Source organism: Papio anubis, chromosome 11 (genome assembly GCF_008728515.1).
Source record: "Papio anubis isolate 15944 chromosome 11, Panubis1.0, whole genome shotgun sequence".
Classification (NCBI taxonomy): Eukaryota; Metazoa; Chordata; class Mammalia; order Primates; family Cercopithecidae; genus Papio; species Papio anubis.
Genome location: NC_044986.1, coordinates 105,855,711 through 105,872,510, shown reverse-complemented (window position 1 = coordinate 105,872,510; position 16,800 = coordinate 105,855,711). Strand labels below are relative to the sequence as shown.

Here is a 16,800-nt window from a genome sequence, read left to right as displayed (position 1 = left end):
GGTTGGATTTTTTTTCTAATTTGATGCAATGTGCTCCCAAATTCTTCAGGATGTGCTAATTTTCTGCCTAGAACAAGACTCAGAAGTTGTGCTTTTAGTTAAGTGGAAACATAGCAATGTTGTTTAATGGAATAGTCACTTTTAATCATAGGTGCCAAAAGCTATGAAAATAACTAATTTTACTCTTAGAAATAAAATAACAATAAATATAATCATCTTTTTCTAAAGTAAAAAATATGCAACATTTCATTCATGTATACGTAATCAGAAGAAACAAAACCATTTACCTAATGACAATCATAATCTTCCTTCAAAAACCATACCTCAGCTTCAGATTATTATTTATCTTTGAAGATCTATGTTTTTTTGTTGTTGTTGTTTGTTTTGTTTTGTGTTTTTGTTTTTGTTTTTGTTTTTGACAGAGTCTTGTTCTGTCACCAGGCTGGAGTGTAGTGGCGTGATCTTGGCTCTCACTGCAACCTCTGCCTCCCGGGTTCAAGTGATTCTCCTGCCTCAGCCTCCTGAGTAGCTGGGACTACAGGCGCGTGCCACCATGCCCAGATAATTTTTGTATTTTTAGTAGAAACGGGGTTTCACCATGTTGGCCAGGATGGTCTTGATCTCTTGACCTCGTGATCCACCCACCTTGGCCTCGCAAAGTGCTGGGATTAGAGACGTGAGTCACTGCACCCAGCCTTTATTTTTATTTTTTTCTTGAAATGGAGTCTTGCTCTGTTGCCCAAGCTGGAGTGCAGTGGCGCGATCTCGGCTTACTGCAACCTCCGCCTCCTGGGTTCCAGTGATTCTCCCCACTCAGCCTCCTGAGTAGCTGGGATTCTATGGTGTTTCTAAAGAGGTTGAGGATCTTTCATAAATAAAAAGCCAAATTGTTAAAACATGTTTTCAGCCATACTCTGGTTAGTGGCCCAAGTCATAGTTAAGAACAATCAATGAAGAAATATTTTCCTAATAATATTGGAAAAACTAGCTGGATTTTAAATATTACTAGTTCTTGATAAACAGAAGTTTTGTATTCGTATTTCTAATTATTAAACTTCTGTTAGATAATAAATTTTCTGTCCCGAAGCTGGGTGCTTTAACCTTGATTGGAGTTCCAGTTAAGAGAAGAATCCTCCTTGATCAGAGAACATTTCCCAGGGAAGGCATCTTGGGTTGACTATCTCTGAGGGTGTGAGTAGGATGGGAGGGTAAAAGAGAATGCAGTAAAACAGAAGGCAAGCAGCTAAAGTATGTTATAAATCAGAGGGAAATGGTGTGGAAAGTAGTTTGTAGAAAGGCAATGCAAGGTGTCAGTGACAATGTGTTTATTAATTGTTCTTTGCGTTTCACTCCCATCTAAACCCCTAGCAAATACCATCCTCTGGAAATCCTAAAGCCCGTCATTTCTAGAGCTCAATATTGACCGACTCTTCTATGACTATAGATACAAATTTCATATATGCTAATCCCAAAGTTTTATGTTTAATTTATTTTAAATTTTTTAAGTTTTAATTTTTGTGGATGCTTGGTAAGTGTATATATTTATGGGGTACTAATCTCAAAAAGAGAAATGTCTGCAACTTTTAACTCTTAGTTATCTACAATTTCCACCTTACTACAAAAATTTACCTGACTCTGAGCTTTTAACTCTAAGATATCCTTTGAGTTATAGCTGACTTTGTATTAATGAAATTATTAGCTTTTCAACTTTCCAACATCATAAAAAAATTATATCTCTAATAAGGATTATTAGGAGTCTCGACGTTTCAACAATTCTGCTATAACCTGATGTGGTTGCCTTGTTTTTGTCATATAATCCAGCTATAAGTTGATTTATCATTTTACTTTGCATTCACATGAAGAAGACACAAGGCAGAAAGTGATTAATGATTTATTCTCCCAAGGCTTCACTTTCTTGGGTTCTTAACTTGCTTCTTCACACTGATACAGTACAATGTTGATTAGAAGTGGTTACTGGCCGTTTTGTCATATTTCTAACACAAAGGGAAAATAGTCAGTCTTTCACTATGATGTATGAGGTTAACTGTAGATTATTCATGGATGTTCTGTATTATTTATTCTGTATAGAATTTTAAAACCTCAATAGTTAAAAATCCAGTCAATAGTTAAAATAACTAAAACATAGTCAGATAATAAATCTATTTTGTGAATACAAATGTGGTTTAATTTAAAGAAATCTATTAATGCAGTTAGTAGCACTGGTACTGAAGATCACTTGGTCATCTTGACAGATGGAAAAAATATTTGATAAAATTTAACCATTTTTTTAAGTTAACATTAGCAAACTGAGATAGAGGATACTTACTACATGCAATAATAAATATTATTTTACAACATAAAAATATACTAAATGCTGAAGCCCAAGAAACATTAAAGTAACAAAGAAGGCAAGGATGAGATCACCATTATTATGTAGCATAATTCTGTAATTCTAGTTACAGAAAAAAGAAACATAAGTAAGAAATAGGACTATTGGAAAGGAGAAAGAAAAGTTATTATTTGTAAATAAAAGAATCAGTTGCTACACAGCAGTCAATAGTGTTCTACGTCAGAAATGACTATTTAAAAAATGCAACAATTTAAACTTCTTAACATTAGCAAAAATAGTTACTAACAAAATTAGTAATACATGGAAATTATATAAGGAGAAGAATGAATAATGAGGCACTTGAGTAACACCTGAATAAACATTTAATGGATGTAAAGTTGCATTTAGTAATATGTCAACTATTTCCACATCTATTCTATCAAATTCACAATAGCACTATTCTTGGAACATTAGAATGTGATTATAAAATTTGCAGAGAAGAATTAAATGTGTATGACTACTCAAGGAAAAAATAAAAGTGAGGACAAGGATGGAGGATTTAAACTTGGTATTATTCAACAGAGGATTCTGAGAATGTTAGTCATCTATCTGGGAAAAAATATATGTATTTTTAAATTTGGTTCTTACTTCTCACCCTATTCCAAAATAAATTTAAAAGAGTTTAGAGAAATAAACTAAGAAATGAAATAATGGGGTAGCTAGGAGAGAATCTGGCAGTTGTTTCTTTAGTGCTAAAGTAGGAGAGGCTTTTCTGAGCAAAAAAGCAATAAAAGAAATTTTAAAACAAAAGGTTGGAAAACTTCACTATGTAAATATGCAAACTGCTGTATGGCCAAAAACAAAAAAAAATTGAATTAAAGGGAAAATTAGAGACACATGGTATATTTGACAGAGATTTAATGCTCTTAGTGTATAGAAATCTTTGCTTTAACAGAAAGAACAGCCCAATCAAAAGAAATGTGGAAAGTAAGTGATTGTACAATTTAAAAATGAAGGAATACAAAGAGTCAATGAACATTTAACCTCACCAGTAATATAAGAAATGTTAATTGAAACATGAAATATCATTTTAATATAAATCAAAAAAAAGGTGAGATTGTGTATTTTAGAAGGTTTCAAATGACACATGTAATCTTATATATAGGTTGAATAAATCTCCATAAAACCATGTAATGGGGTGTATGCTGTCATTAAAAATTACCTCTTAACAACAAAAGCAAACATAAACAAATGACATTGCAACAAATGAAAAAGCTTCTCCACAGCAGGGTAAACAGCAAAGTGAAAAAAACCTACAAAATAGAAGATATTGATGAACTATTCATCCGACAGAAGATTAATATCTAGATACAAGGAACTCAAACATCCAAATAGCAAAAAACCAACAACCTAATTAAAAATTAGGTAAATGACCTGAACTGATACTTCGCAAAAGATGATATATGAATGGCCAACAAATATAATTTTAAAAATACTCAACATAATTAATCATCAAGGAAATGCAAATCAAAACCACAATGAGGTATCATCTCACCCCAATTAGGCTAGCTATCATCAAAAAGATAAAAAGTAACAAATGCTGCTGATGAGGACATGGAGAAAAGGGAACTTTTTTACACTGTTGGTGGGCATGTAAACTGGTACAACCACTATGGAGAACAGTATGGAGGTTCCTCAAAAAACAATAGAACTACCAGATGATCTAGCAATCCCACTACTAGACATTGATGCAAAGGAAGGGAAATCAGTATATTAAAGAGACATCTCCACACCCATGTTTATTGCAGCACTATTCACAATAGCCAAGATATGGAATTAAACTAGCTGTTCAACAACAGATCAGTGGATAAAGAAAATGTAGGATATATACACAATAGAATACTGTTCAGCCTTATAAAGAAGGAAATTCTGTCATTTAAGGTAACATGGATGGAACTGGAGGACATTATGTTAAATGTTTCACTGATTTCAAGTCCAGAACAGAAAGTTTAATGCCTCACATTCTCATTCATATGCAGAAGCTTTACAAAAATAAAAGGTGATTTCATGTAAATTAAATGCAGAACAGTGAATATTCAAGGCTGGGAAGAGTAGGTGAAAGAGGGAGAAAGGGAGAGATTTGTTAAAGGACATATATTATAGCTAGATAGAAGGAGTAAGTTCTAGTGTTCTATTAAAATGTTATCTATATCTATTATATGATATAGAACCATATAACGGTATAACATATATAATAACATACAATAACAATATAACTATTTAACAATAACTCTATATTATAATATAGTTAGCAATAATATACATTTTCAAATAGTTAGAATGACAATATTGAATGTTCCTAACACAAAGAAATGACAAATGTTTGAGATGATGGATATTCTAATTAACCCAATCTGATCCCTATACATTATATGTATTAAAACATAACTACATACCCCATTAAATGTGTAAAATTGTCATATGTCAATTAAAATGTTTCCTCTCAAAGGATATTTATGGACATGGAAAAATGCCTAGACTATCTACTTGGAAAAGCAAGCTATTTCATGTTGTGATTCCAATTAATTGATTAATTCATTGGTACAAGTAAATATACATTAAATAAAGTTGAGGTTGAACGTAAAACTAACACCATCTTAGCATTAGGATACACCTACTTTAGTGTGTTTTTGAATTTTTTTGTGAATTTTCTTCAAAATGGTTATTTTTAAAACCAGCCAATGCTATTTAACATATACATATTGTGTAGAGTTCAAATTATTTATTGGACAATATTTTTCAAACTGAGCACTGCAGTTCAGCATTTTTACCTAGTGGGTTACAACCAGCATTTTTTAAATGAATTATAATGACATAGAAAATATATCTGTGCTTTATGTGGATCTTTAGAAAAAAGGAACAAAAAAATGAAACATTGTGACAAATATTTAGCTTCAATACGTACACACAGATATACAGGTAAATACCCAAACACAATGTTAAATATACTTGCTAGTATGGTTTTTTCTAAAGAGGTTCAAAGACTCTATATTGGAGAAATTTTAATTGAAGATTTCAGAAATGTCGTACTTTATGTTGCCAATGCATTTCCATCCACCTGATGCAAGTGAAACCACACTGAAAGTCACCGAGGAATTCAGATTTCACCATTTCCGCAACTGCTGGTTTTTAAAAATGTAACCAGCGCAATAACCAAGTGGGGCTTAAACTTGTGAAATTATTGAAGCTACAATGCTCTGTAAAGAAGGACTGTGTGAGTCAATATACAGCCAAACTTGCACCATTTAAAACCCCCTTAGCCAGCATATTTTAATATGTACTAGCATCACTTAAAAAGTTTCACAGGTAGCAAAGATAGAAATTGGATTTTACTGTGAGAATAGTATTGTAAGCAAATCAGTCAAGTCTTTAGAGTCAAACACTGTAACTTTTAACTATTTTCAAATGAATGAATACTTCATTTTCCTTCCCATTCTAAGAGTTTTAAGAAATTTTTAAAATTTAGACATAAAATAAATACCAAAGCATCTAATAATCTAACTAGAGTTGCTGTTTCCTAAACTGGGCTTAGTGGATTGTCCCATTGTATAATTGGCTTTGTTTTAATGCATCACAATTTCAACTTGTATTTCCATCTACCTTTTTATATGTTTGTCATCCCTGTAAAGCCCTGCACATGCACAACCAAGGACATTTTGCCAACATCATCAGTGGCTTTTAATCAGAACGATTTCTGAGAAAATTCACCTATTTCTAGATAAGACTCAATATTGTAGCTTCACCCAGTGTCAACTCTTTCCTGTCCTACACACTCCTAAACTGAAAACAGGCTAGATATAAAGAAGTGACATTCACAGGAAGAACTGCAGCATGCAAAGCCAATTGCAGAAATCATTTTCCTTGTTGGAAATTTTATCAATGAAAGATAGGATAACAACTAAAAAGTAATGAAAATACCTTTTTTGCCTATTATTTGGAGGAGAGCGAAATAAGATACGAATTTCTTTCTTTCTTTTTTTTTTTTTTTTTTTTTGTGATAGAGTCTCACTCTGTTGGCCAGGCTGGGTTGCAGTGGCGTGATAACAGCTTGCTGCAGCCTCAGCCTCCTACACTCAACCTCCTGCACTCAAGCAATCTTTCTACTTCAGCCTCCCAAGTAACTGAGACTACAGGCAGGCGCCACCATGCCCAGCTAATTTTTCTATTTTTTTTTAGAGACAGAGTTTTGCCCAGCTACTCAGGCTGATCTTGAACTCCTGGGCTCAGGAGATCCTCCTGCCTTGGCTTCCCAAAGTGCTGGGATTACAGGCATGAGTCACCGTGCCTGGCCCAATCTGATTGTGTGTGTGTGTAAGAGAGATGACAGAATTGGAAGAATAAAAGTCCCTGATGTTGTTATGCTTTATAAATACATACATATTAGAGCCACTCTAGATTCTAGAAAACTAGAGGAAAGATTGAGCTCTTACTTTGGAAAACCTGCACCTTCTGGAGATTAGATAATGTGATCCCAGTTTTCTATTTGAAACCCATCTCTAAAGCAAAGTTCTTGTATTCTGCAGATAACTATTCTTATGGACATTGGATTATGATTTCAGCTACAAGTAGCATCAAGATCTTTTATCAGAAGAAAACACACTCCACCTTCTTGCATACTCTAATGATGTAAAACTTCATAAGTGATCCTACAATATTGTCTCTGTAATAGATTATGAATAGATTCATCTATCTTTCCCAGAGTAGTGTATAATAAATAGTTCAGGCATAAAAATTCTGAAAAATTTCAGCTCCAGATTGTTGATTTTAGGAGAAATGTGTTTAGAAATGGTCTTGTCGACTTCATGCCTGAGGCCAACTAGGAGTAAGCATGCCTGTATGAGAAATAAGATATATTTTACTAGTTTATAATTTGAAATAAGGATAATTATAATTAACATTTTAAATTTTATGACCATTTTTCAGTTAAACTTTTTCAGTATTTCTAAAGAAAATTATTTTCCCATATCTTATAGCTCCATACTACCAGTTACCTATTTTGTCATAATAAAACATGTTATTGGCTATAATCACTGCTGTTTATCATCTCATTTAAAATACTGGTGCTTCTTTTTAAAGCGTCTTCCCTTTTCTTTGATGCCGGAGGATCATTTTTTATACTTTTGCATAATGTGGCAAGAAAATTTACTAAATGCACAGTTGACTTTTCCATTAAGATAACACACCCTGATAAATACCCTAAGGCTACAAGGATCATATAAATCACCAGATAATTTGATGTAGTATTTGTCCAAAAATCTTAACATATTTTTTTAAAAAAAGATTTTTTAAAAAAAATCTTAAGATTTAATTTTACAGAGCTTTATTTTTACATATAGAACAGAGTTAAGCAAACTGCAGTGAGTTAAAAATATGACCTACTTCCTGGTTTTATAAAGTTTTATTGGCACACAGTCACACCCAATCTGTTTACACATTTATCTGTGTCTGTTTTCAAGCTACAATGGTGACTAGTTGGGACAGAAACAACATAGCCTGCAAATCCTACAATATTTACTATCTGGTCCTTTACAAAAAAAGTTTGCAGGCCCCTGGCCTAGAAACTGATTTCTAATAGAGTCTTAAGATTCTATGTAGTTTCTTTGCTAAATTCTTCATAGAAGTTTCATTTCACTGGTGGAATGAAACATGTTTAATTGCTGAGTAAGAGAAGCACTTCATTTTTAATCCTTATGTGTTGCTTATGTATGTATTTTAACATTTACTCTATTTTCTACATAGAAATATATTACTCTTGCAAAATAATTCCTATTTCTGAAATTCTTTCTACGAAACTGACATAAGTTAGAGATACGATGAGATTTATACTTTTATCTCTTGAATCGATACATGCCACAAGCTGGGAGAATATTGTTTGTTTTCTAGGCTACCTTATTTAATGGAATTCTCTTAGTATGTTTCCTGGGGATTTGAAATCAACACACCCTTGAAATTGAGTGGAAATTAGTATAATTAATTTGAAGTACTTTATAGCTCTCTATTAATTTGTTTTGGAATCAGACAATGGTGAGAAGAGAATAACTTGGACATAAAAACATTAAAAACCTACTGTAGTTAGGAGTTCACATTTTGTTGAAATCAGTTATGTGAGAAATATTTACAAAACCATGTAATTTCTGTACATTTTGAATAAAGATTTGGCCCATATGTGAGAGCAAGTTCGATTTTCTCTCATAATATTCTATGATATTGATTCCCAAATATGATGATAAAGGACTTTATATTATAAAACACATTTCACATTAATATTGTACATAGAATTAATTCCTAAACATTTTCCAAATCCTGTCTATGAAGTGAAAACCTCATTTACTCATTTTTCTATGATAGTCAGATTTGGTGCATGCATACTATGTACCAAAGTTATTATTAGGTATAAAGGTATAATTAGGTATTAAACCAGCTAACACTTACTTAATCTTTACTAGACAAATACTGAACTTTTAATCCTTGCATAACTTCCCCCACCTCATCTTACAGATGAGGAAACAGGCTTAGAAAGGAAAAATAACTTAGAGTACAATGTTTCAGTTAGACAGAAGGAATAAGTTTCTTGAGATGTATTGCGCAATGCAATGAGTATAGCATATTGTATCTTTTGTATATTTGTATAATTTTGCTGTACCTATCTATTACATATTGTATATAATGACTACATTGTATATATAGTGTAGTGTATGTTTCAAAATTGCTTACAGGGTAAATTTCAAATGTTCTCATCACAAAAAGATCAGTATCTGAGATAATGGCTATATTAATTAGCTTATTTAATCATTTCACATTGCATACATATATCATAATATCACACTGTACCTCAAAATATATACAATTATAATTTGTCAACATGCAGTGCGATCATTCAAAAAAAAAGGAAAAGGAAAATAACTTGTTTAAGATCACACACCTTTTGTGCCCAAGCCAAAATACTAACTCAAACAATTGGTTTCCAAAGCCTCACTTTTAATCATGTTCTGAAAGCTTTGTAAGATAAATTTAAAAGCAACCAATTGTATTATGATAGTGGACATTTGCACTTGGTGTTGGGTGGTCTCTGAGCAAGGGTTGCTGAATCTGCTTCTTGGAGGAGATTGGGGTTGAGTTGGATTGGGTTTGCCAGTTGGGTAGGCCAGCCATATGTAATAGTGTGTTCAAAGGCAGAGTCATGAAAGAGCAGCATAGCACCTTCAGGGAAGGGAAAACAATTTGCTGTGCTTAGAGCAAAAGGAGGGTATGAATGGGTTGTAGAGCATGGGCTGCAGGAGTGAGCAAGAGGCCTGAATATATTGTAGAGGAGGTCATTGTGGGAAGAATCCCTTGAAGGTGTTTATTTACAATAAAAATTGCTGGGTTCCAATTACCGGAGAATCTTATTCAGTTACACCTATGAATTTGCATTTGGACAGGCATCCCAGGTAATTCCATTGTGGGACAGCCTCTTTGTGAATCACCATTAAAAATGTTGGAAAACAATGTGCTGGATAGTGATATGGTTAATGTCATTGTGCTTTAAAACACACACACACACACACACACACACACAGCACATAGCAGCTCTGTGGGGCAGGAAGGTGTTCTCAAAAGTGATTTTGGTTTACTTAGAATTCAGAAATAATGTAAAGGTGGCTTTTCCTGGTGGTTTATACAACTCTCTCTCACACACACATTCTTGTGCTTATAATTGCTTTTGGATGCTATTTAGATTGCTGGCCTCTAAAAAATGCTAAAATGCCAGGATCCAGTTTTATTCATTTTTAAGGCACTATATGCTGCAAAAAAGTATGGCTTTTCAAACCAAATTTCACTTGTTTTATCATTCTCAGTCCTTTCCATTCTAGTCCTCAGTAAATTTCAATTAATAAGAAATTTTTGTCAATAAATAAATGATGAATTACTTAATTGATTTATATTTTCAGTAGAACCTAATTTCATGCAACATAACTGGGGGATTATTTAATAAATCAAGCAAACTGCATTTCTGCACTTTTCCCTGGGATTAATTTACTAATTTAAAGGACTAATTATTCCAAGGTAAAATTTCAGTTGATATACAAATTTAAGATTTGACACTGTCTTATTAAAATATAACGTAAAAGTTCATACGTCCCATTGACTTTGGAAACATTTGAAACAAAGTAAGTGAAAACAAACTGTGTTTTAGGAACCATCTGTTCCATTGAATTACTTGTGGTTATGGTCAGGTGGCTCCCAAGAAAAATTTTTTTTCTGAAGAAAATTGATACATCCCCATCTTCCAAAACAGAATATCAGTACATTCTTCAATGTTTAAACAAACTTGAAAGGAAAATATAGGAGGGACCACTCATCTAATTCATCTGGAATTAAATAGACACCATACGTCAAAATCTCATTGGGTAACCAGAGATGGCCTTGACCAACTGGGGATTCTCAAATTTAGGATGCCAAATCCCACACTAATGTTTACTCCACACTTAAGCATGTTCAACACAGATGGTAGGCATAAAATAGCTTAACTTCAGTGGACCATGCCCTGAGAGAATGAGAGAGGCAGCCTTCTGTGTTGACAGGAGGGTTGTTTTCACATTCCACTTGAATTAAATTATGCTTGTTCATCCCGTGGTGCATAATCTCTGGCTAGGATTCTTAGAAAGAGCTATCATGTGGACTCACTGCAAAGCAAGTTAAAAATAATTTAAAAAAAGAAAGATTGCAAAGTAACGCTGTGAGTACTGTAAGAAAATATAAGGTCAAAGTTGAACAGTTTCCATTTATTTTGAAAAATATATGAGTATCTATTTAGAGTAACATGATTAACATGGATTTTTACATATTATATGTAGATATATTGTATTAGTCCATTTTTCACCCCGCTGATAAAGACGTACCTTAGACTGGGTACTTTATAAAGAGAAAGACATTTAATGGACTCACAGTTTCCCACGGCTGGGGAGGCCTCACAATCATGGTGGAAGGCAAAAGGCACGTCTTACATGGCGCAGACAAGAGAGATTGAGAACCAAGCAAAAGGGGAAACCCTGTATAAAACCATCAGATCTTGTGAGACTTATTCACCACCATGAGAACAGTATGGGGGAAACTGCCCCCCATGATTTGATTATCTCCCACTGGGTCCCTCCCACAACACAGGGAAATTATGGGAGCTACAATTCAAGATGAGATTTGTGTGGGGATACAGCCAAAGTGTATCATGTGTGTTTATATGTTAACATTCAGAGGCAATGTATATCTTTAATTTCAATGAACTGGCAAAAGTAGCTTGAATTTCTCATATGAAAAAGATATTATGTATCAGATAAAGTAGATAATATGATCAATATAAGACCCTAGCTTTCAAACATTCTCAATTAAGTTTGATAATTAAGACATAAGTACATGAGATTTTTACATAAAGGAGGAAAAAAAATAAAGTAAGATGTATTCACAGCAATACAGTAGCCCCCCTTCTCCAAGACCTTTAGTGGATACCTGAAATCAAGGATAATACCAAACGCTATATATACTATGTTTTCTCCTGTATATACATACCTATGATAAAGTTTAACTTACAAATTAGACACCATGGAAATTAACAACTAGTAATGAAATACAACAATTATAACAATAGAGTGTAACAAAAGTTATATGAATGTGATCTTTTCCTCTCCCTCTTAAAATATGTTATTGTACTGTACTCACCTGTTTTCAGACCATAGTTAACCATGGATAACTGAAACCTCCTGAAAGGAATGACTGTAGTAGCAATGCTTTGCCAGAATGTGCTCTGGATAGTAATTTCTGGGTCTTAGAAAATGATTGGGCTGTGTAAGAGTACGTAGGGAAGACAGAAAATTATTCCAGTCAAGGAAGACAGTATGAGTGAACACAGTCTAATTAACAGGATGCTTGCTAAATTAGATCTTTTAGGCCTGACCTATTTCTAGTGCAACTGGGTGTCCCCAAGAAGATACTCGGGTTCCATGATTCACTAGACAGACTCATAGAACTAAGAAAAGCTGTTATACTCAAGGTTGCCACAGGAAAAGGAGATGAGTTAAAATCAGCAAAGGTGAAATGCACATAGGGCAGAATCCAGGAGAGACCAGTACAAGTTACCAGTTGTCTTCTCCCAGTGGAATTACACAGATAGTACTTAATTTCCCCAATGACAATGTGCAATAATACACAACAAGTATTGCTAGTCAAGAAAGCTCACCCAAGCTTGGTCTCCAGGGTTTTTATTAAAGGTCCATTCATCGGGATAGAATGCCCTCGTGACTAATCTTATCTTCCAGTCTTCAGCTCTCCCAAGGGTCAAACTGTTACAGCATGGCCCAGGGTCCCAAGGAAATGAAGTCAGATATTCACAATAAATCAAATTGTCAGCATAAACTATCTTCATGGCACAAGACCCAAGGTAGACACTCTTACTAGGCGGGATAGTCCAGGAGTTCAGAGGTTACTTCTCAAGAGCAGGTCAAGGGCCAGTTTTGTCTTTGGAACATACAGGGTCTGAAAACCCCACAACTGCCAAGTTAACATTTTACTGCACAAAAGAGAAAGAGTTTGTGTGATGGTGGGTCTTCAATGAATGAGTGAAATGAACGAATGAATGAACCTGCAATCATGAAATACAATATTTGCACACACAAAAAAAGTCTGTATTTATTTGTTTTAATGATGAGAAAAAAAGTACAAGGTAAAAGAAAATCCACTTCATAGAATAGCAATTGGTCTGACCTTTGTGCAGGGATCTAGGTATTCCGTGCAGTGCAGTTTACTTTAACAGTGATTTGGTTGTCATGTGTGATCCTAACAGTGACACTCTAAGGAGTGAGTGATTACTTAGCAACCCTCTAAATGTTTCACTGCTTCTCTAGTTGCAAGTTCTATAGAAGAGTTAATGTTCTGCTAAACTGGAAATGTGAGAATAAACTACCTACTAATCTTTTTCTTTTAATTTCTGTCCACCACCCTGCACCCTATCCTTCCTTTTCTGAATTGCAATGTGGTCTTTGAAGATGTTCCAGTGGATTTGATCGTCATCGGCAGGACTGGGTGGACAGTGGATGCCCTGAAGAGGTACACATACTTTATTGTGACAGAATCCTGGACCAAGCTATCCTATATATGTGTTTGTAACTGTTAATAATTTTTATTCAAAATTCATGCCCTAAAACTTAATGAAGGGAGAAGAATCCTTCTATAAGCCCAATGTCTGCACATATTAGGGGTTCAATAACTGCTGGCTATTTTTGTTAAATTAGATACCATTTTCATTACATTGTAGCAACTTGCTACAACCCGTAATATATGCAGACATTGGGCTTATTGTTATGTATTATCTCATTTCATTCTCATATTCATTCTATGAAGAACAGTGCCTGCACTGTCACTACCCTCATATTACCAAGGAGAGAAAGGGGAGGAGTGAGGAGAGCTTGTGGGGAAGGGTGGAGTGCAGGTTCTTGGAGAGTCAGGTAAGTGGCTAGGGAATAGTAGAGCCAGGATTGGAATCTGTATGAGCAAAGAGCAGTTCTCTTAAATGCTTGCTATTTCTCTAGGAAGTACAAATCCATTGTTTCTCTTTGTAACTCAAACAGCAAGACCAGTGGTATTGTGGAGGGTGGAAGACTGCAGCAAATTGGTGTGCTGTAATAAATGAGAAATTGTAAAACATTAGTTGGCATAGAGAAATGGTATAATGTTAACTCTGAAGGAAACATGATGGAGACGAGAGTGCAGTGAAGTCATTTAAGCAATTGGATAACAGGAACAGTTTTAACCCGTTTAAAAACTTTGCAGTGAATTCCATTTATGCTATCATTTCAAGATCATAGAAAGTTATCCTGTAAAGTTTATGAAGAAAAGTTTTTACTTCTTCTGACTTCATTAAGTTTTGCGGTATGAGTTTTGAATTAAAACTGCTAACAATTACAAAAGTTTTTTATTTAGCAAAGCAAGTCATGCTGAAATGCTGTTTTAAAAACTATTCGTTCAATGGTTACTTAGAGGCTTTTTAAATTCATTTTTGGGGAGCATGTCTCATAAAGATCTTGAGCAGTACATTTAAAAAAAAATTCTTGAACTTTAAATGCAGTATTGCCAGTGTAGCTTTAATCAACCTTTTGAAATTTCATTTAGAGAATGACAGCAGTGTGTACTCATCCATCTCACCTCATTTCTCTAATAACATAGTTCAAAAGAACATTGACAAAGCCATAGTTGTGTTTTGAGACAATCATTGCTTTCATATAATCAGTTATCTCAATATAAGATGTTAAAAATGAATATCTGTATATGTGTAAAGATTGAGAATGTAATTCAGACATATATATTTTTCTCCCAAATTTGGTTTATCTTTTCATTTTGTCTATGATTTTATGTCACTAACTTTATCAATTTAATCTGTCAAACGTATCAATCTTTTATTTTTATGATGAGTTTTATATGCCTGTGCATTTTGTTTTAAAAGAATTTTCCTACCAAATTTCATCTAGGTGTTATTTTTGTATATTTTTTCTGAATGTTTTAAAGCTTTGTCTCACACATCAAAATCTATTCCATTTGGAATTGGTTTTTATGTGTTATATAAGATAGAGATTCAGTTTTATGGGTTTTTTTTTTTTCCTGATGGATAGCCAAATTTCAAGCACTATTTGTTAATTAATCCTTTCTTTTGGCAATATCTTGCAAAGCCACTTATGTTACGTATATTTTCTGGGCTCTCCCTCTTCTGAAGCTCTGTCAATAGCTCGATCAGTATCCCACTGAATTAATTAGTATTGCTTTATAAGAAATCTCACTATATACAGGACAACTCTGCTTACTTTTTCTTCCTCACAAGTGTTTTGGGTATTTTAGGGCTTTTGTCCTTCATATAAATTTTAGACTCACCTTATCGAGATCTGTAATCCATCAGTCAATACATCTTATTAACATTTTATTGGAAATACACTGAATTATGAATTATATCACATTTCCTAATTATGGAAGCTTTTAAAATTTACCTTTTTTACTATTGACTTCTAAACTAATTAAGTCATCATCAGAGAACATGTTATGATCTTTAAAGCTGATTGGAAATTTTTCATGAACTAGTACATGGGCATTTTGTACAAAGGGTCTATGTGTGTTCAAGAAAAATGTGTGTTTTCTTATTGGCTGGGTGTCAAGCTTGATAAATGTGCTGTTCAGCTATACTTCTCCATGCTCTTTATTTTCACCTTCTGACTTCTTTGAAAGCTTGACGTTTTCATCTTTTCCTCATATTTTTAAACATCCATTATATGTAATCTGTTTCCTTATTACTCTGTGCTGTATTTGGGACAATTTCTTCGATATATTTACTGGTTTATTAATTCTCCCTTCATCTTGTTTAATATTCTATGTAATCTACTCACTGAAGTAGAAATTCCAACAAATACATTTCTCATATCTAAAATTTAAATTTGACATTTATTACATCTGCCAAGTATTTTATAGTTTCATTTGAACAGTTCATTTCTCAATTTTATCTTTTATGATTTTAAAGATTCCATGTATGATTTTTATATATTCCATATTGGATGATCCCATTATCTAAAGTTTTGGTGATCCAAATAGTATGGTCATTGTTTTTGCTGAGTCTTTGTCAGACAGCTATTTTTTTTTTTCTTTTTTAGTGTATGTTTGTCTGATCCTATTCTAAGATCTAAATAGGTAATGTTTTCCACCAAAGAGGATTTGATGATGGGATCCTTAGGATTTTCGGGTTACCATAAGTCTCTGCCCTAATATGAGGAGGAGAAGTTCAGATTTATCTCCCCTGTCTACTGCTGTTGCAAGGCTTGTTCTCTTTAGAGCGATATTGATTTTGGTTTTTTTTTCCTCAGGGCAAATTTTGCTTTTTTACTTCCCTTAATGTATACAGCTCCTACTATCTTTATAGCACATCGCTTTTGCTTTGTTTTATCATTATTTTTTTTTTAGTGGGGAGGGGAATAAACAATGGAAAGGCACCATTGGGATATTCTTTACTTCCTGCAAATCCTAATGCTTTAAAATTCAAGTTTTATTCAGAATTTATTTGTTTTGTAATAGGAGGGCTATTTAGTTCCTTAGTCTGCAATTACTGGCTAAAAGTAATCTGAGTCCTGGATTTTACTTAAACATTAGGGTGTTTACTGAACATGGGATCCTGTTTACTGAATACTAGGTCCTGTTCATTGACAATAGAAACACAAGGAGAGAATAATATCTGGCAAGTTCCATTCTATACTTCTTGAGGTTGAGATGTATGTGACATTCACATGCATACAGCTGGTCAATAGATGACTTTTTGGGCCTGAAATCTGGAAGAGGAATGTGGACTGGAAATATAGATTTTTGAATAATCAACATAAAGATGTTCATTGCAGTCATGGGTGTAGAGAAGA

At 33.6% G+C, this 16,800-nt stretch overlaps 1 protein-coding gene across 1 annotated transcript in view; it reads left to right on the top strand.

The window, feature by feature from the left end:
• The window catches only part of PLXDC2 (plexin domain containing 2), a 453,142-nt gene that overhangs the window by 373,601 nt on the left and 62,741 nt on the right, over nt 1-16,800 (top strand). Inside the window, exon 10 of the mRNA XM_031652709.1 lies at nt 13,405-13,465. Coding sequence (XP_031508569.1) covers nt 13,405-13,465 — 61 coding nt within the window. The remainder of the gene's footprint in view (nt 1-13,404; nt 13,466-16,800) is intronic.